General features: G+C 45.4%; 1 protein-coding gene across 2 annotated transcripts in view; it reads left to right on the forward strand.

The window, feature by feature from the left end:
* Positions 1-20,509, forward strand: part of UGDH (UDP-glucose 6-dehydrogenase) — a 28,371-nt gene that overhangs the window by 4,591 nt on the left and 3,271 nt on the right. For both annotated transcript variants that reach the window (XM_062213408.1, XM_062213409.1), the window contains exons 2-11: positions 4,201-4,369; positions 8,652-8,753; positions 12,144-12,344; positions 12,454-12,651; positions 13,121-13,268; positions 16,200-16,294; positions 18,029-18,159; positions 19,181-19,314; positions 19,687-19,778; positions 19,881-19,991. In XM_062213408.1, the coding sequence (XP_062069392.1) occupies positions 4,208-4,369; positions 8,652-8,753; positions 12,144-12,344; positions 12,454-12,651; positions 13,121-13,268; positions 16,200-16,294; positions 18,029-18,159; positions 19,181-19,314; positions 19,687-19,778; positions 19,881-19,991 (1,374 nt within the window). In that variant the 5' untranslated portion in view covers positions 4,201-4,207. The remainder of the gene's footprint in view (positions 1-4,200; positions 4,370-8,651; positions 8,754-12,143; positions 12,345-12,453; positions 12,652-13,120; positions 13,269-16,199; positions 16,295-18,028; positions 18,160-19,180; positions 19,315-19,686; positions 19,779-19,880; positions 19,992-20,509) is intronic.

Raw genomic sequence — 20,509 nt, forward strand, 5'->3', positions numbered from 1 at the left:
GCCTTTCCAGTCTCCAACCTTTTTTTTTTTTTGGACAGCAGAGTGGACAGTGAGAGAGAGACAGAGGGAAAGGTCTTCCTTTGCCGTTGGTTCACCCTCTAATGGCCGCCGCGGCTGGCACGCTGCGGCCGGCGCACTGCGCTGATCCGAAGCCAGGAGCCAGGTGCTTCTCCTGGTCTCCCATGGGGTGCAGGGTCCAAGGACTTGGGCCATCCTCCACTGCACTCCCTGGCCACAGCAGAGAGCTGGCCTGGAAGAGGGGCAGCCGGGATAGAATCCAGCGCCCCAACCGGGACTAGAACCCGGTGTTTCGGCGCCGCAAGGCGGAGGATTGGCCCATTGAGCCTCAGCGCCAGCCTCCAGTCTCCAACCTTTATAATTCCCCTTTTTGATACCTTTCCCACTCTCCTTCACCAGTGCAGTTGATTAAATTTTAGCTGAGTTCATGCTACTGATTATTATGGTTACTTTCAGCTGTGCTGCCTTAATTTCATTAAATTATTGCATCATGGGTTGTAAAGGTCATGCTTTTCTGAGTGAGTCATTTAAGACGCACTTGAAATTTGGTTCCACCCGAGGAAACAGTTATTACCTCTCACGACTCATTGCCTACTTTTTTGTTCAGCTGCAGGGATCTCCTCTCTTCTCTGGACACACTTCTGTGTGTGTGTCTTTATTCCCTTCATTTTTCTAAAAAAAAAATCACTTATTTGAGAGAGACAGTTCTTCCTTCTGCTGATTCACTCTCCAAATGCCCACAATAGCTGGAGCTGGGCCAGGCCAAAGCCAAAAACTGAGGACCTCATCTGGATCTCCAATGTGGGTGACAGGAACCCAACTTACTCGAGCCATCACTGATGCTTCCTAAGGTGCACGTTAGCAGGATGCTGGATTGGAAGAGGAGCCAGGACTGGAACCAGGCACTCCAATATGGGATGTGGGTGTCCCAGGCAGTTTCTTATTTTGTAAGAAAAAAAAAAAAAAATAGGGGCTAGGGGCTAGTGCTGTGGTGCAGCAGGTTAAACCACTGCCTGCAGAGTCGGTATCCCATATGGGCACTGGTTCAAGTCCTGGCTGCTCTTCTGATCCAGTTCCCTGCTAATGCACCTGGGAAAGCAAAGAAAGATGGTCCACGTTTGCTTGGGCCCCTGCACCCACATGGGAGAGCCAGAAGAAGCTCCTGGAAACTGCCTTTGGCCTGGCTCAGCCCTGGCTGTTGTGGCCATTTGAGGAGTAAACCAGTGGATGGATGATGTCTCTCTCTCTCTCTCTCTCTCTAACTCTGACTTTCAAATAAATAAGTCTTTAAAAAAAAATACAGATGCAGACCAGTAATCTTAATTATATGCTCTGTGTAACTTTTTCCATTATGAGGATATTCTTGTCAGGCATTGTAATTAGGCCAGCCTTCCAGAGTGACTTCTCTGACCCATGCAGCTGTATAGTAACAAATTCCTTTTTTTCAGAACTACAACTTTAGGAATATAGTGATTCTTCCCACAGTGTCCACACTCCCACCCCGTTCCTTCTTCCTCTCCTATTCCCATTCTTATTTATTTATTTTTTGACAGGCAGAGTTAGACAGTGAGAGAGACAGACAGAGAGAAAAGTCTTCCTTTTTTCCTTTGGTTCAACACCCAAATGACCGCTACGGCCGGTGCTGCGCCGATCTGAAGCCAGGAGCCAGGTGCTTCCTCCTGGTCTCCCATGCGGGTGCAGGGTCCAAGCACTTGGGCCATCCTCCACTGCCTTCCCGGGCCACAGCAGAGAGCTGGACTGGAAGAGGAGCAACCGGGACAGAATCCAGCGCCCCAACTGGGACAAGAACCTGGGGTGTCGGCGCCGCAGGCAGAGGATTAGCCTAGTGAGCCGCGGTGCTTGCCCCCATTCTTATTTTTTACTAAGATCTTTTTTCAATTAACTTTACACACTTTACAATTAACTCTATACTGAGTTCAACAAATTGTATGAAAAGAACCTTCCTTAACAGTCGAGACAAGTACTGTTCAGAGTCATTGCATCTCAAAGTGTTAATTTCACTTCTATAGATTACCTTTTAGATACTCTATTAGTTATCACAGATCAGGGAGAACATATGGTATTTGTCCTTTTGGGACTGGCTTATTTCAGTAAGTATGATGTTTTCCAATTTCATCCATTTTGTTGCAAATGACAGGATTTCATTTTTTTTTTTTACCACTGTGTAGTATTCCATGGTGTATATATCCCATAATTTCTTTATCCAATCTTCAGTTGACAGGCATTTGGGTTGATTCCATGTTTTAGCTACTGTGAATTGAGCTGCAACCAACAAATTCTTATACTCTCTGGTTACCATGTTCTTTTGCATTATAATGCAACATACATTCACATGTATAAATCAGTCCCTTGTTATTTTTAGTGCGAATCAATTCACCTAATGGCTTTTGAAAAACCTAGCACAATCTGGGGCCAGCATGTAGTGTAGCAGGTAAAGCCGCCGCCTGCAGTGCTGGCATGGCCGGTTCGAGTCCCAGCTGCTCCACTTCTGATCTACCTCTCTGCTATGGCCTGGGAAAGCAGTAGAGGATGGCTCAAGTCCTTGGGCCCCTGCGCCCACGTGGGGGACCCAGAGGAAGCTCCTGACTCCTGGCTTCAGACTGGTGCAGTTCCGGCCATTGTGACCAATTGAGGAGTGAACCAGCTGATGGAAGACCTCTCTCCCTCTCTCTCTCTCTGCTTCTCCTTCTGTGTACTCTGACTTTCAAGTAAATAAATAAATCTTAAAAAAAACAAACAAGTTATGTGCGGAGGGCATATCTTCACCCATTTTGTGCTGCTATATCTTAGACGAGGTAATTTAGAATGAACGTGAATTTATTGACTCACAGTACTGGAGGCTGGCAAGTGCGGGCTAAGGCAGCAGCATCAGGCAGTGACTTTCCTGCTCTGTCATGTCATGACAGAAGGGCGAAGGGAGGCCAGGAGAGAGCATACAGTGAACCTGTGGCCTCAAGCCCTTTTCTAATCAGCCTTAATTAATTCATGAGGGTGGAGTCCTCATGACCTAAACAGCCCCATCGGGTCCCACTTCCCAACACTGCGGCATTGGCGATTCAGCTCCAGCGGATGCACTTCTGGGGAGTCATTCGTAGCAGGGAGTTTAAGCCCAGAGGCCAGTTCTGTGGAACCCGTCTTCACATCTGTCCCATCGATCTAAACGTATTGTAACTTCATCTTTGTACAGTAACATTTATTGAAATAAGATGCATTTATCCTGGAACTGGCCCTCAGCTGGGAAAGTTGTCCTAGCGTATTAGAAGCTTAAGTAAGTTTTATTTTGCTTCTTGACTTTCTGAATATTAAATTATAGGGCAGGCATTTGGCCTAGCCGTTAAGACGTCAGCTGAAATGCCTGCATCCTGTATGGGAGCAACTGTGCCTGACACCTGGCTCTGTCTCCTGCATCAAGGATAGCTCAACTGTTTGGGTTCCTGCCACCCATGTGGAGACTCCAATTTAGTTTTAGCCCAACCCCAGCCATTGAGGGCATTTGGAGAATGAACTAGTGGATGGGAGGTCTTTCTCTGCTTGGCATATAAATAAGTATTTTTTGAAAAGGTTTATTTTATTTATTTGAAAGGCAGTTACAGAGAGAGAGAGAGAGGGAGAGACAGAGAGGTCTTCCATCTGTTGGTTCACTTCCCAAATGGCTGCAACAACTGGTGCTGGGCCTGGGCCGAGCCAGGAGCTAGGAGCTTCTTCCCAGTCTCCCACATGGGTGCAGGGACCTATGCAGTTGGGCCATCTTCTGCTTTCCCAGGCGCATTAGCAGGGAGCTGGATGGGAAGTGGAGCAGCTGGGTCTCAAACCAGTACCCATGAGGGATGCCAGCGTCACAGGTAGTGCTTTATCCACTATGCCGCAATGTCAGCCCATTAGTAAGTTTTCTAAAATTTAAAAATAAATATTATGTCATTATAATTTTTATTTAGTAATATGACCTACTATAAATAATTTCTTCCATATGTTTCATGCTATTGTAGCCCGGACAGGCTAGGTCAATCCATTGAAATGTTATTTTTCGTCATTATTTTCACAATTCTTATGGGTGAATATATGAAGTCTTTCTAGACTTCTGACACCTTGATGCTTTTTATAATGCTTGATGAATGTGCAATGTGATTTTATACTAGACCAGCCCTACTGTTTTTCTTCTAGAACAATCATGTTTGAAATTAAGAAAATCTGTTGCATTGGTGCGGGCTATGTTGGAGGACCCACATGTAGTGTCATTGCTCATATGTGCCCTGAGATCAGGGTGACAGTTGTTGATGTCAATGAATCAAGAATCAATGCATGGAATTCTCCTACACTTCCTATTTATGAGGTAAGCATGTTATAACTATTTGTTCTTATGCTCTTTGTTTTCTTACCACCTTTGTTAAATAATTTGTATGCGCTGTTAACCTTAAAATTTATGATTGCAACTAAATAACTCAATGAATACAATTTAGATACAAGTGTTATGGACATTAAAATTACAAATATGTCAAGGAAATCAACTAGAAGGAATTATATCAGAATATCAGTAATAGTTGTATTAATGCAGTGAGATTGTGGGTAATTTTCTTCCCTATCTCATTTTTTTCTGTTAATATAGTTACCATATGATAACAATAAAATTAAAGGTAGTAGTTTGTAAAAGTGAAATTGTTTTTAATATTTACATAGATCTCATTTTTTGATTATTTTACTTATATCAAATAAACTTTAGATAGATAAATGGTGTCTTGCCTCTTTGAAGTTTGTACCATAAAGTTATTTAACTGGAATTTCAAAATGTTGGGGAAATTTAGGAAATTTATAATTAGAAAAATATGCTTTTAACTTTCCTTGAACCATGTAGGTCCTTTTTTTATTATTTCACTATAAAATGATTTTATGATATATGTTTGAAACCCAACAAGAAAGCATTTGAAAATTTGATGGTAGAATTTTCTTTACCTAACATTAATATATTTCTTTTACAGCCCAGAAAAGCTTGCTGATTCATGTGTTATCAAGCATGGTCTAGTTTTGTTAGACTTTGAAAGGAAGTGTCAACCTAGTTTTGTTTGTAAGATAAGTCTACCTGCTATTTATAGGCATATGTGATAAAGGAATCCATGAAAAAACCATAAAGAGTAGTGGCATTCAGTATTACAGACGTACTCATATCTGAGTCATTTAGAACTAAATGAAAACCAGTGTTACCTTTTCCCTTTACCCTTTCTTTTGTGCTTTGCTCTTTATTTTACCAGATGATCTGCCCATTTTAGTTCCTTTTTAAAAAAAATATGTATTTATTTATTTGAAAGTCAGAGTTATACATAGAGAGAAGGAGAGGCAAAGAGAGAGAGAGAGAGAGGGAGAGAGAGAGAGAGAGAGAGAGATCTTCCATCAGTTGGTTTACTCCCCAGTTGGCTGCAAAGGCTGGAGCTGTACCGATCCAAAGCCAGGAGCCAGGAGTTTCTTCCAGGTCTCCCACACGGGCGCAGGGGCCCAAGGACTTGGGCCATCTTCTGCTGCTTTCCCAGGCTGTAGTAGAGAGCTGGATTGGAAGTGGAGCAGCCAAATCAAACTGGGGCCCATATGAGATGCTGGCACTGCAGGCAATGGCTTCACCTGCTACGCCATGGGGCCGACCCCAAGTTTTTTTTTTTTTTTTTTTTTTTTTTTTTTACAGATAGAGTTAGACAGTGAGAGAGAGAGAAAGGTCTTCCTTTTTCCCTTGGTTCACCCCGCAAGTGGCCACTATGGCCGGCACATTGCAGCTGGCGCACTGTGCCGATCCGAAGCCAGGAGCCAGGTGCTTCTCCTGGTCTCCCATGCGGGTGCAGGGCCCAAGGACCTGGGCCATCCTCCACTGCACTCCTGGGCCACAGCAGAGAACTGGCCTGGAAGAGGGGCAACCGGGACAGAATCTGGCGCCCTGACCGGGATTAGAACCCGGTGTGCCGGCACTGCAGGCAGAGGATTAGCCTATTGAATCGCGGCGCTGGCCACTCCAAGTTCTTTAAATACTATTCTCTGTGTTGCCGTGTTTCATTTCCTGGTAGAACATTACTACTGTGTTTGGTTTGGGAATTTTTTTTCAGTGATTCTGCCAGCAGTGTACTATAGTCTTCAGAAAGGAAGGACACTTGGCCGGCAGTGAGGAACGCTGGGTTAAGCTGCTGCCTAAAACACCAGCATCTTAATGAGCGCTGGGTCAGGTCCTGGCTGCCCCACTGCCTCAGCTCCCTGCTAATGCACCTGCAGAGTAGCAGAAGATGGCCCAAGTAGTTGGGCCCCTGCCACTCATGTGGGAGACCTGGATACAGTTCCAGGCTCCTGGCTTTGGCCCAGCCTAGTCCTGCCCATCGTGGCCATTTGGGGGAGTAAGTTAGCAGATAGAAGATTCATTCTCTCTTTCTCTCTCTCTCCTCCTCTCCCCTCTGTAACTCTACCTTTTAAGTAAATAAAATAAATAAAACAATCAGAATGGGTAAAATTAGTATTACTGACACTATCAGGTGTTATCCATGCTGTAGATGGAGTCTTATTCATTGCTGAGAGGATGCATAATCTATGGCCCAGCATTTCCACTCTTTGATTCCTACCCAGCAGAAATGCAGAAATATAAGAAGCAACCTAATTGGCTGTCCTGGCTTCTGGCTTCTACCTTGTCCAGGCCCAGCACTGTGGGTATTTGGGGCGTGAACCAGTGACTGGAAGAGCTCTCTCTCTCTGTCTCCTCTCCTCCCTGGCTTTTATCACTTTGCCTTCCAAATCAATCTTTAAAAAAAAAAGCTAAAGCAAATGCCTGACTGGGGCACGTGTTAGGTGTAGTGGTTAGGACACTGGTTGGGATGCTTGGACTTGTTTCCTGACTCTAACTTCCTATTAATGCTGTAGCAGGCATTTGAAGAGTGCACCAGCAGATAGGACCTCTCTCTGCCTTGCTTTCTTTTTCTCTCTGTCAATTTGTCTCTCTTTTTCTCTGCCTCTTAAAAAAAAAAAAAAAAAAAAGCAGTAACTACTTTTTATTTTTCTCTTTTCTTTTTAATTTATTTGACAGGTAGAGTTAGACAGTGAGAGAGAGACAGAGAGAAAGGTCTTCCTTCCATTGGCTCACCCCCCAAATGGCTGCTATGGCTGGAGCTACACTGATCCGAAGCCAGGAGCCAGGTGCTTCTCCTAGTCTCCCATGCGGGTGCAGAGGCCCAAGCACTTGGGCCATCCTCCACTGCCTTCCCAGGCCACAGCAGAGAGCTGGACTGGAAGAGGAGTAACCAGGACTAGAACCCGGCGCCCATATAGGATGCTGGCGCCACAGGCTAAGGATTAACCAAGTGAGCCACAGCGCTGGCTACTTTAAGATAGTTTGTCCGGGGGCCAGCACTGTGGCGCAGCAGGTTAATGCCCTGTCCTAAAGCACCGGCATCCCATATGGGCGCCGGTTCTAGTCCCGGCTGCTCCACTTCAGATCCAGCTCTCTGCTGTGGCCTGGGAAAGCAGTAAAAGATGGCCCAAGTCCTTGGACCCCTGCACCTGCGTGGGAGACCCAGAAGAAGCTCCTGGTTCCTGGCTTCAGATCAGTGCAGCTCCAGACGTTGCAGCCAACTGGGGAGTGAACCAGCGGATGGAAGACCTCTCTCTCTCTCTGTCTCTTTCTCTCTCTCCCCTGCCCTCTCTCTGCCTCTCTGCCACTCCTTCTCTCTGTGTGTAACTCTGACTTTCAAATAAATAAATCTTAAAAAAAAAAAAAAAGATAGTTTGTCTTTTCTTTCAGTAAAATGGGAGATAATTTTACCCCTAAAAGAATTTCAGTTCTTTCATAAAAATTGCCATATACCTTCTAAATATTTTTTTTAAAGATTTATTTTATTTACTTGAAAGGCAGAGTTGTGGGGGAGGGAGAGAAAGAGAAGTCTTCCATCCACTGGTTCTCTCCACAAATGGCTGCAGTGACCAAAACTGGGCCAATCTGAAGCCAGGATCCTGGAGCAGCGGAAGATGGCCCAAGTCCGTGGGCCCCTGCACCGACATGGGAGACCAGATAAAGCTCCTGGCTCCTGACTTTGGTCTGGCCCAGTTCTGGCAGTTAAGGCCATTTGTGGAGTGAACCAGTGGATGGAAGATCTCTGTCTCTCAGTATCTCCCTTCCTCTCTTTCTTTCTGTAACTCTGTCTTTCAAATAGATAAAAATAAATCATTAAAAACAAAAAAGTAGAGAGAGATACTGACGCTTATAACCTGATATATGGCCTGGATTAGTGAGAATAAAAAAATTCACATTCATAATGACAGTGCACAATTTGTTTGGAATCACAGAAGGGTTTGAATTTGGGTTGATACATTAATGGTTAACTTACGAAACAGTCAGATCCATGGTAAACAATGACAAAGCATTAAAATGAGCTGCTGCTGTATTGTGCAAGCTTGATTTTGGTTTATTTGGTGAGGTTATATAATGTTCACTCCTAGCATATGATCCTTGAGTTGTCTACAAAGCTGTTATTTGAGAGCAAATCTAGACCTTTAAGTTACAATATAGTCTTCCCCTTTGGCACATATAATTCCATGCTATTCAGTTATCTCACGTGACTGGTAACCCATCTGTACAACTCTTCTTTTTTTCTTTCTAGCCAGGACTAAAAGAAGTGGTAGAATCTTGCCGAGGAAAAAATCTGTTTTTTTCTACCAACATTGATGATGCCATCAAAGAAGCCGATCTTGTATTTATTTCTGTAAGTATTTTCCTTTGCTGTGTGTAAAAGTATACTTTAATTATAACTCTATCAAATTAATCCACATCACTGATTTGTAAAGGATTGTCCAGTTGAATTTTTAAAAAGAGGCTGAGAGAGAGAAAAACAAACAGATTATGAGAGAGGGAGAGAAAGAGATCTCCCATTTCCTGGTTTACTGTTCAAATGCCTGGAAGAGCTGGGACTGGAGCAAGCCAAAATCAAGAGCTAGGTACTCAGTACAGGTCTCCCACTTGGACAGCAGAAACCCACCTGCTTAAAACCGTCACCTGCTGCCTCCCAAGGTGCACATTAGCAGGAAGCTGGGATTGGGAGCGGAGCCAGGACTTGAACCCAGGCCACTCCAACATGGGATATGAGCGTCCCAACCAGTATCTTAACCACCAGGCTAAATGCCCAAAACTCCTGTTGAATTTTGATTGTCAGTTTGTCCAGCAGTTTACCAAACCCTGTAATCATCTGATCAAATATATCATTTCAAGACGCCAAACAAGTTAACTCAGAAAGGTCTAATTTGAGATATGAAACTAGCATACACTGGCAGCGTGTGAGCCCATGTAGGGATGGCACATGTGTTTCGTATACATCTCATCATTTCTTGTTTCTGCTGGTTAGCAGAGGTGAAGAGAAGAGAATCAATTTGCAAATGTACAGGCATCTTCTGTCTAAATGAATTATGTTCCAAAAGTCATTTGAAATTGTTTGGAACCTGGTATATGCTGGTTAGACTATCAGGCTAACACAGACAGCTTCAAATCATAATTTGGCTGGCTTGTACTTTCATTCAAAAAAACAGAACCAACACTTGGAATTAAACTCTAGGAATGCAGTGTTTGAACTAAGGTAACTTATTTCTTGCTGTCCTGGTAACCATCCACTCATTTTGTGTAAGGTGGTTCAGCTGTGGCTGTCTGGTAGCTGAGCTAGGCTGTTTTATAACTCAGAATCTTTATGGCCGTAGGGGAGAAGGTGCAAGTCAGTGGTGTGAACTTGGACAAGAAACACCCTGGGGTCTGGAGGTAGATGCTGTTGAACTTACTGTGTGTTTCGTTAATGATTATAATTGCTCCAGAAGAGGTTTTTTTGTGAATGGCGAGACAAAAGCAGTACCGTGAGGATACGTGAAATACCGGGAGGGATCCCGAAGTCATTGGCAGAACTGTGTTAGGGACTCAGCCTCTCATTAGGCCCCCTCAGTCACTGCAGAGAAACTGATGCAATGTCTCTAACTCGTCCACTCCTCCTCCATTTAAACTCTCAGAAAGTTAGGGTAGGGGCATAAAAAAAGGAGGAAATATTTTGAGTAGCTAGGTACTGGAGAAAATCTAGAAGTTACCATAGTCCTATGTTTAGATGACCATAACCTCCAGTGGGAATCAGGGAATCTTCTGTAAAAAAAAGGAGTGGGAATAGGGAGTTTTCTATAAAAATGACATTTAAAAATTATTTGTTCTCGGCCAGCGCCGTGGCTTAACAGGCTAATCCTCCACCTTGCGGCGCCGGCACACCGGGTTCTAGTCCCGGTTGGGGCTCCAGATTCTATCCCGGTTGCCCCTCTTCCAGGCCAGCTCTCTGCTATAGCCCGGGAAGGCAGTGGAGGATGGCCCAACTCCTTGGGCCCTGCACCCGCATGGGAGACCAGGAGAAGCGCCTGGCTCCTGGCTTCGGATCAGTGAGATGCGCTGGCCGCAGCGGCCATTGGAGGGTGAACCAGCGGCAAAAAGGAAGCCTTTCTCTCTGTCTCTCTCTCTCACTATCCACTCTGCCTGTCAAAAAATAAAAATAAAAAATTAAAAAATTAAAAAAAAATTATTTGTTCTCAGGTAATAGAATTGTACCTTTCTGTTGCAGCGCGAGAAGTTGATTTCATACCTGCCTCTCTGCTGACCCAGCCTGAATTGACTTGAATCTTTCCAAGTTATTATTTTGGATGCTTTTCAGGTTTATTTGTATAACTCACAACTTACCACCTAGTTTCTGGGTCACTTTTTTGTTTTCTTGTTGCATACTGTTCATCATGCAAAATTCCAAATTTATACCAAAAAATGAAGACAATGAGATAATGCCTCACTTTTTTTTTTTTTAAAGATTTTATTTATTTACTTGAAAGTCTAGAGTTATGGGGGGAGGGCGGGAGAGAGGGAGAGGGAGAGGTTCATTCCCCAAATGGCTGCAATGGCAGGAGCTGAGCCGATCAGAAGCCAGGAGCCGGGAGCTTCCTCTAAGTCTCCCACACTGGTGCAAGGACTCAAGCACTTGAGCCGTTTTCCACGGCTTTCCCAGGCCATAGCAGAGAGCTGGATCAGAAGAGGAGCAGCCGGGACTTGAACCAGTGCCTCTATGAGATGCCAGTACTGCAAGCAGCGGGTTTACCCGCTACGCCACAGCACTGGCCCTCACATTTACTCTTTTTCCAGTCTTGTTCTGTTTACTTCTGCTCCCTGCCCCAGATTATTTTAAAGCAAATTCCAGGCAGGAATTGCTCAGTAGAAATCAGTTAGCAGTCGTTATCTTCAGAGCTCCTTCACCAGGGAAAGCCATCCGATCTCTCCCATCTCCAGTGGGTCTCACCTTTGCCCGTTCCCTGTGTTTGCTCTCTGTGTTCCGTCACACCCTAGCTTCAGCTGGGTCTTGTCCTAAGTCATTCCATGCCTGTGAACAACTTGTTCTTATTTTCACACCTCAGTTCAATCTTCTAGTTTTAATTTACTTGGACTTGGTTCCTGCATTGAGTTTCCCACGCACTCAGCAAGAAAAGGAAATTGGTACTATTGGTTCAAAAATAATTCCCGTTCTTGTTGAGGTTTGAATTTTTGCAGAGCAGTTGAGTTGTTGTCACGGCATACGACACCCCTGGGTTCATTTTTAGAGAATTTATTATCCCTGCTTTCCAATGAGGTCACTGAGGCAGAGGCAACCTCTCCCAAGGCAACACCCTACAGCTGAACCAAAACTAAACATGGAGACTTTGGACTGAGGGTGTCTTTTTATTTCCACCTAGTATTCTGTATCCTGAAGTATCTAGCAATAACGAGCTAGATCAGAAATCATTTATGAATGATTCTTATTCACGTATATATATCTCCAGGGATTAGCTTTGAACCTGTCTGCCATGATATTTGGCACATATGTAGCAGTTTCTCAACAGAAATTTATAGAATGAGTTCCTCAGATGCTTCAGGCTATTTCTGCTGGTGGTTATGCCTGTGAAATATTTATTTACATGAGTTAACTGCTATAGGGTTAAATCAGGGCTACTGAAGGTAGTCAGCTATGCAGTTGACTGGTTAAGGGATTAGTCCAGGGAGCGTTTTGCAGTCACTGAATATCTCCTGGCTACACCGTTCTTTGTCTCACATACTTTCCCAGGTGAACACTCCAACAAAAACCTATGGAATGGGGAAAGGCCGGGCGGCAGATCTAAAGTACATCGAAGCTTGTGCCAGACGCATTGTGCAGAACTCAAATGGGTACAAAATCGTGACTGAGAAAAGCACAGTCCCGGTGCGGGCAGCAGAAAGCATCCGGCGCATATTCGACGCGAACACAAAACCCAACCTGAACTTACAGGTATGAAAAAGCATGAAGCATTTGAGTCTCGTTCTGATAGCCATATGGATGCGTGAAAATGCCCTGCTATTCGTTCCAGCTGAACACTGTCCTTTGCCTTGGATTCTAGGTGCTGTCCAACCCTGAGTTTTTGGCAGAGGGAACGGCTATCAAGGACCTGAAGAACCCAGACCGGGTGCTGATTGGAGGGGATGAAACCCCAGAGGGCCAGAGAGCCGTGCAGGCGCTGTGCGCTGTGTACGAACACTGGGTTCCCCGGGAGAAGATCCTCACCACCAACACTTGGTCTTCGGAACTTTCCAAACTGGTGAGAACACAGCACTCAACTCCCCATTGAATTTAAAGCCAAGTATTTATTTCTCTTAAACCTGCTAACTAGGTACTTTCTCGGTACTGATGAAAGATTATGCTTTTCAGGATAATATTCTTGCACATTCAAATTATGAAATAATTTTTTACAAGGGGGATCAAATGTCAGGGTATAAAATATTCTGGAAAATTCTAAAGTTTTAATCAAATGTAAGATAACGTAGAGGACACATTACAATGCTGATTTTTTTTTTTTACAACTCTTTCCCTGCTTCTGTCCTTTTTCTTAATTATCTGTCTTTTCTGGTTGGAAACATTTTCCTTTACCAAAGCATTATCTCTTCCAATTGAGCAATATCAGCTTCTTTTATATCTTCCTCAGTAATTTGCATGAACTCAGTGAAATCTAATACTGGTAGGTAACGCTGCTACTTTAACTCACTGTACACCTCCTCTTTTCTTTGAAGGCAGCAAATGCTTTTCTTGCCCAGAGGATCAGCAGCATTAACTCCATCAGTGCCCTGTGTGAAGCAACAGGAGCTGATGTGGAAGAGGTGGCCACAGCCATTGGAATGGACCAGAGAATTGGAAATAAATTTCTAAAAGCCAGCGTTGGTAAATTAAAATTTTTCTTTTTTTTTTTTTCCTTAAAGATTTATTTTATTTATTTAAAAGACAGAGTTACAGAGAGAGGTAGAGACAGAGAAAGAAAGGTCTTCCATCCGCTGGTTCACTCCCCAAATAGCCGCAATAGCTGGAGCTAAGCCAGTCTGAAGCCAGGAGCCAGGAGCTTCTTCCAGGTCTCCCATGTGGGTGCAGGGGCCCAAGGAGCTGGACCATCTTTCGCTGCTTTCCCAGGCACATTAGCAGGGAGCTGGATCGGAAGTTCCATCCGCTGGAACTCAAACCTGTGTCCATATAAGATGCCAGAGCTATAGGCAGCGGCTTAATCCACTACGCCACAGCACTGGCCCCATGAGGACTTTCTTTCTTTCTTTTTTTTTTTTTTTTTTTTTTTTTTTGACAGGCAGAGTGGACAGTGAGAGAAAGAGAGACAGAGAGAAAGGTCTTCCTTTTGCAGTTGGTTCACCCTCCAATGGCTGCCACGGCTGGTGTGCTGCAGCCGGCGCACCGCGCTGATCCGAAGCCAAGAGCCAGGTGCTTCTCCTGGTCTCCCATGGGGTGCAGGGCCCAAGCACTTGGGCCATCCTCCTCTGCACTCCCGGGCCACAGCAGAGAGCTGGCCTGGAAGAGGGGCAACTGGGACAGAATCCGGCGCCCCAACTGGGACTAGAACCCGGTGTTTCGGCGCCGCAAGACGGAGGATTAGCCTATTGAGCCACGGCGCCGTCCCCCCCCCCCCCCCCATGAGGACTTTCTAAGTGAGACAATAATTTCTTTTTTTCTTTTTTTTTTTTTTTTTTGACAGGCAGAGTGGACAGTGAGAGAGAGACAGAGAGAAAGGTCTTCCTTTGCCGTTGGTTCACCCCCCAATGGCCACCACGGCTGGCGCGCTGCGGCCGGCGCACCGTGCTGATCCGATGGCAGGAGCCAGGTGCTTCTCCTGGTCTCCCATGGGGTGCAGGACCCAAGTACTTGGGCCATCCTCCACTGCACTCCCTGGCCACAGCAGAGAGCTGGCCTGGAAGAGGGGCAACCGGGACAGAATCTGGTGCCCCAACCGGGACTAGAACCCGGTGTGCCGGTGCCGCTAGGCGGAGGATTAGCCTATTGAGCCGCGGCGCTGGCCAGACAATTATTTCTTAATATTGCTTAATAATTACCAGCTAAGAGGCCAGCATTGTGATGCAGCAGGTTAAGCCACCACTTGCAACATAGCCCATATCAGAGCATTGGTTTGAATCCCAGCTGCTCCATTTCCGACCCAACTTTCTGCTCCTGTGCAGCGGAAGATGGCCCAACGTGCTGGGCCCCTGCCACCCACCTGGGAGGCCTGTCTCCAGCCTGATCCAGACACTTGTTGCAGCTGTTTAGGGAGTACACAGTGGATGGAAGATCTGTCTCCTCCTCTCTCTCTGTCATTCTAGTTTTCAAATAAATAGATACAGGCACGCATCCATACATACATAAATCTTAAAAAAAAAAAAAAAAAAAAAAAAAAAAAGCCGTGAGCAGAAGCTTGTGGGAATCTTACCTTGTGTTTTGCTTAGGAGCAATGCTTCAGTATTGTCTAGTTCAGGGTTCCTAGTTACTTTCCAGAGCGTAACTACCACAAATGATGAGACTTGGCCATGTTTTTGGTTACAAAACTGAATAGATCTTTTACAGATCAGGCCACAGGCAACATTCAAGTATTTCTGGGGCTGTCTGTCTTTCCTAATACTGGTTTCCCTGGTCTCTCTTTGACATCTTTCTTCGAGCTGTTATTTAATAAGCACTGCTACTATTTACTGAAGGCCTATCACGTGCCAAGTGCTTTTCCAGCACTGTGTAATAGTACAGCTTATTTAATCCTTGCAAGCCGATAGGAAGGTACTGTTTTTTCCTTCTGAGAGATGATTCAGGTGCAGGGTAATTTTTGCAACTTGCTCAAAGCCAGACAACTAGGAGTGGCCAGGTGTTTCTGGCTCCAGAGCCCATAGGTCCCTCACTGCACACTGCATTGCGTTAAAGTGAGGGTGGGCAAACCATGGCCCTCAGGCCACATCCAGCCCACATTTTGTTTTTGTAAGTAAGTCTTCCGGAACGCAACCATGTCCATTTGGTTACATATTGTCCACAGGTGCTTTGGCGGTACAATAGCCGACTTCCATAGTTGCCACAGAGACTGGCCCACAGAAGATGAAATGTTTACTCTGAGGCCCTTCGCTGTGAAAGTTGGATGACCCTTTGCTAGACTATAAGACGCGAGCAGTCACACTGATGAAATGTTTGAAAAAGAGGCCGGTGCTGTGGCGTGGCTCGCAAAGCTGCCGCCTCCAATGCTGGGATCCCATATGGGCACTGGTTCACTTCCCCTCCAGTTCCCTGTGGAGGATGACCCAAGTGTCTGGGCCCCTGCCACCCATGTGGGAGACCCAGGTGAAGCTCCGGGCTCTTGGCTTCAGGCTGGCCCAGTGCTGGCCATTGTGGTCATTGGGGAAAGGACCTCCACATGGAAGAGCTCCCTCTCCATCTCTCCCTCTCTCTAATTCTTTCAAAATAAATAAATAAATCTTTTTTAAAAAATGTTTTTAAAAACTGATACCTTGTATCCCTGGCATCTTTTTTGGAATGCAAACCCCCAAATAACTAGGTTCTTATCAGGGCTGTATTGAACAGACTGTTTCTGAGGAAAAAATAGAAGAAAAAGAAAAAGCAAAAAGTCAAATGGAGCCCTAACAAAACTTTAGCTAGAAAAGTACTTGAAAATTAGGGAGTTGATTGGTTGCCTGTCAAGTTTAGGTAATTTATACATCATTTTTTCTAACCCCTGAGTTTTTATTAAAGATTTTATTACAGACTCAGCACAGACGAATTTGTCTGTCACGGGATTCGGTTGTCTGGTTCTTGTGTAAAAATGTCATTGATGTTTTCTTCCCTCAGGTTTTGGCGGGAGCTGCTTCCAGAAAGATGTTCTGAATTTGGTATACCTCTGTGAGGCCCTGAATTTGCCCGAAGTAGCGCGTTACTGGCAGCAGGTACTGGTCTTTACAGGCGGTAGCTTCTGGTTAGCTGCTAATGAAACGTGTCCGCCTTGTCTGGGAAACGTTTTTGATAAAATGGATTTATTCCAGGAACCCATCCCGTAGATTCACTTTGCTCATCTTAGGTTTATTTACTGGGCTCCTGTGATTTTGATTCGTCCTTTTTGCTAATAAGTTATGGGAGAAGTTTCTGATAAGCCAGTATTTCTTTTACTATTGTAACTAAATTTGCTCCCAGACAGCTGTTAGCCTTAGTTAGAAGCCTTCTCTGTTTTCAAAGGCAAACAGTCAAGTACAGGAAGAGCCCGTGTGTGAGGCTTTGTGATGGGTTGTGTCTTTTGATCCTCGTGTCCCTGCCAGGTATTCACAGAGCTAAAATCAGAACTGTGCTCTGAGCAAGGGGGTTAACGTTTACTGCGGGTTTACCCTCTGCGGGGTACGCTCTGGGCACTGTATGCGCAGTATCTCAGTTGATCTTCATCATTAACACGATTCTCCATTTCTAGTGGAGGGAACTGGTGCTTGGAGATGATAAGTAATTTACCCAAGGGACTTTCCCAAGTATGTCCCCCCAGTGTTTGTAATTTTTTCTATTTCAGCAATAGCTATGGGAGGGAATCTAAGGAAAGGCACTTTTTTTTTCCGTTGAGGGAACGCATCCCCTGTTTAGTGCCATCTCACTAAATCCAGCAACATAGCTTTGTATTATCTTTCACGGAGTGAATGATGCAGATGGTCTTGGGTCTCCGGTAATTTGGGCTTGTTTCCCCAAATTGTCCAGGTTCGTGACTGTCCCTAGCAGCTTAGAGTCTTTAAAACAAGAATCTCCCCTCGTGCTCACTTGTTCACCAATCTCAGCTCAACAGGCTAGGCGATTAGAGATGCTCCCTCCTACAACAGATGCAGTGTTAGACCTGGTCAAATATTTGTGGTGTTATGGTTTTTCCAGAGGTAGCTAGAACTTGGCACATTGGCTGTTCCTTTCTTCTTGCTACTCAGACTGAGTCTGGGTGAGAGACGGAGGCATGCATAAGGCCTTGCTTCCACAGGGTTTAGAAAAGTCAGCTAAGGAAATGTTGCTTTCTATGTGCCCTGTTTAAATAAGGCTGACCTCATAGCTGGACCTCAGATGCTCTTAGAGTTAAAACTCAGCTCTGTCCTCCGTCTTTGCATCCCTCCCAGCCTGATGCTTGGAAAATTGGGGAGGCTTTAAAGAAAGGGCTGGGTAGGTTTTCTTTGTTTCTTTTTTTTTTTTGATAGGCAGAGTGGACAGTGAGAGAGAGACAGAGAGAAAGGTCTTCCTTTTGCCGTTGGTTCACCCTCCAATGGCCGCCGCGGTAGCGCGCTGCGGCCGGCGCACCGCACTGTTCCGATGGCAGGAGCCAGGTGCTTCTCCTGGTCTCCCATGGGGTGCAGAGCCCAAACACTTGGGCTATCCTCCACTGCACTCCCTGGCCACAGCAGAGAGCTGGCCTGGAAGAGCGGCAACCGGGACAGGATCGGTGCCCCGACCGGGACTAGAACCCGGTGTGCCGGCGCCGCAAGGCGGAGGATTAGCCTGTTGAGCCACGGCGCCGGCCGGTTTTCTTTGTTTCTTTGTCTTCTTTTTCTTGTTCATATGTAAGCCTGTATTCACGCAGTAGCACTCACCATAAAACTTTGAGCGAAGTGTCTCACTGGCTGTGCCTCTAGCAACTACTCATTGTGCCATTGGCCCTGGAATTTCAGGTCATAGACATGAATGACTACCAGAGGAGGCGGTTTGCATCCCGGATCATAGACAGTCTGTTCAACACAGTCACTGACAAGAAGATAGCTATTTTGGGATTTGCATTCAAGAAGGACACTGGCGATACCAGGTATCCGTTCTTTAAACTGTCTTAAGCCCTTTGAGAGTATGTTAACTCATCATCCGATACTGATGTTTTTGACTGGGTGTGTGTGGGGGTGTGTGTAGGGGTGTGTATAGAGAGAGAGAAAGAGAAAATGTTGGGGCAGGCTGGTTGAGGGGCAGGTGTTTGAGTCAGTGTTTAAGATGCTGTTTGGGACAATCACATCCCATATTGGAATCCCTGGGTTTGAGTCCTGGCTCTGCTTGCAGTTCTGGCTTCCTGCTATTGAGCATTCTGAGAGGTGGCAGGGGATCCGTAGTTAAGTCCCTGCCACCCACATGGGAGACCCGGATTGAATTCTGGGCTCCTGGCTTCAGCTTGGCCCAGCCTCAGCTGTTGCAGGCATTTGGGGAATGAACCAGCAGATGCTGGTTCTCTGTCTCTGTCTCTCTGCCTCTCCAATATAAATAATTTTAAAGATTTATTTATTTATTTGAAAGTCAGAGTTATACATAGAGAGGAGAGCCAGAGAGAGAGAGAGAGAGAGAGGGTTCTTCCATCCACTGGTTCACTCCCCAGTTGGCCGCAAAGGCTAGAGCTGTGCCCATCCAAAGCCAGGAGCCAGGAGCTTCTTCTGGGTCTCACATGCGGGTGCAGAGGCCCAAGGACTTGGGCTTTCTTTTGCTGCTTTCCCAGGCCATAGCAGAGAGCTGGATCAGAAGTGGAGCAGCCAGGACTAGAACTGGCACCCATATGGGATGCCAGCACTGCAGGTGGCAGCTTTACCCGCTACGCCACAGCACTGGCCCCTCCAATGAATAATTTTTAAAAAGAAATGTGTATATACATTTATATATACATGTGTAGACATATATATATATATACACACACATATATATATATTATAAAGAATACATATAGAGGATCAAAATAAACACCTCCATACTGCTTAGCCAGCTTTAGAAACTTATCTATGTTTTAAACTGCCTGGTATTACAATATAATGCCATTTAAAGTTAGACATTACTGATTTTTGTCTTTCCTTCAGAGAATCCTCCAGTATATATATTAGCAAATATTTGATGGATGAAGGTGCACACCTCCATATATATGATCCAAAAGTGCCCAGGGAACAGATAGTTGTGGATCTCTCTCATCCTGGTGTCTCAGAAGATGACCAAGGTAAGTCTTTGTGTTTTATGCATCATTTTGAGCACAGACCCCAAAACTTGTTTATTCTGTTGACACCTTTGGTTGTCCAGTTTATATCACTTACATCACTGGTCTGCCCTTTTTTCAACCTCATTTCTCTAAAATGAAAGTCTTACGTCCCCAACTCTGATTTGATGTCAGCAGTGATTGGGTCATTCTAGTGATTTTCCCCAACATGTTCCACAAAACCCCCGAGAGATGTTCCCAGAAGATGCCTCTGGAGCAAGGTTTGTGGGTGTCCCAGGCTCCCCAACCACACTTCAACCAGATGCTCAAGTCCTTAGTGAAAACCAGTGATTTCCCATGATTCCTTACTTGTTTCTGTTGTCGCTGCTGTCACAGTGACCCGACTCGTGACCATTTCCAAGGACCCGTATGAAGCGTGTGATGGTGCCCACGCGGTTGTTATTTGCACTGAGTGGGACATGTTTAAGGTGAGGTGGCAGAAACGGTATTAGAGAAAATTCTAGAAGTGTTCTCATATCATTGTGCTCATGTGTGTGTGTTCCTTTATTTCCTTTGGGATGTCTTTATAGGAACTGGATTACGAACGCATTCATAAGAAAATGCTGAAGCCCGCCTTTATCTTTGATGGACGGCGGGTCCTAGATGGGCTGCACGATGAGCTGCAAGCCATTGGCTTCCAGGTGATCATGATCCTAGACTGTTTGCTCGTTTTCTTTGTAAACCCTTTGTGTGAGTTTGAGAACGTTCATGGGGCAACGTGTCACTGGTGTTTTTAGAGCTACTGCACTCCCTCCCTAAACTCGTTATCTGAAGGTGGGTCTCCCTTAAAGTAGCATCTAGGAGGCCATCAGTTCCCTATCCTACAGGAGTAGGTGCCCTGCCTTGCCTCGTATCACAAAGAGCAAGTCAGATACTACATGAGCGTTTTGAAAGACTGTAAAATGGAATATTGTTGTCATGTGTTGGCACTGACGTTGTTGTAGATCATTATTCTCAGCTGCCCTAAATCCCTCGTGTCTTCTCTTACCCAGAGGCAGGGGACGGGGTGGGATTGTGGTGGTGACTGAGGAAGTGCCCTGGCATCCCCATAGGGGAGAAGCCACCATCCACAGCATGGGGTAACCAGACAGACAGACAGACAGACGACAGGGCCTTGAGCCATCAGCGAACATTCACCCTGCGCCTCTGAGGGCTCAGC

The sequence above is a fragment of the Lepus europaeus genome, chromosome 16, assembly GCF_033115175.1.
Source record: "Lepus europaeus isolate LE1 chromosome 16, mLepTim1.pri, whole genome shotgun sequence".
In the NCBI taxonomy this organism is placed as follows: Eukaryota; Metazoa; Chordata; class Mammalia; order Lagomorpha; family Leporidae; genus Lepus; species Lepus europaeus.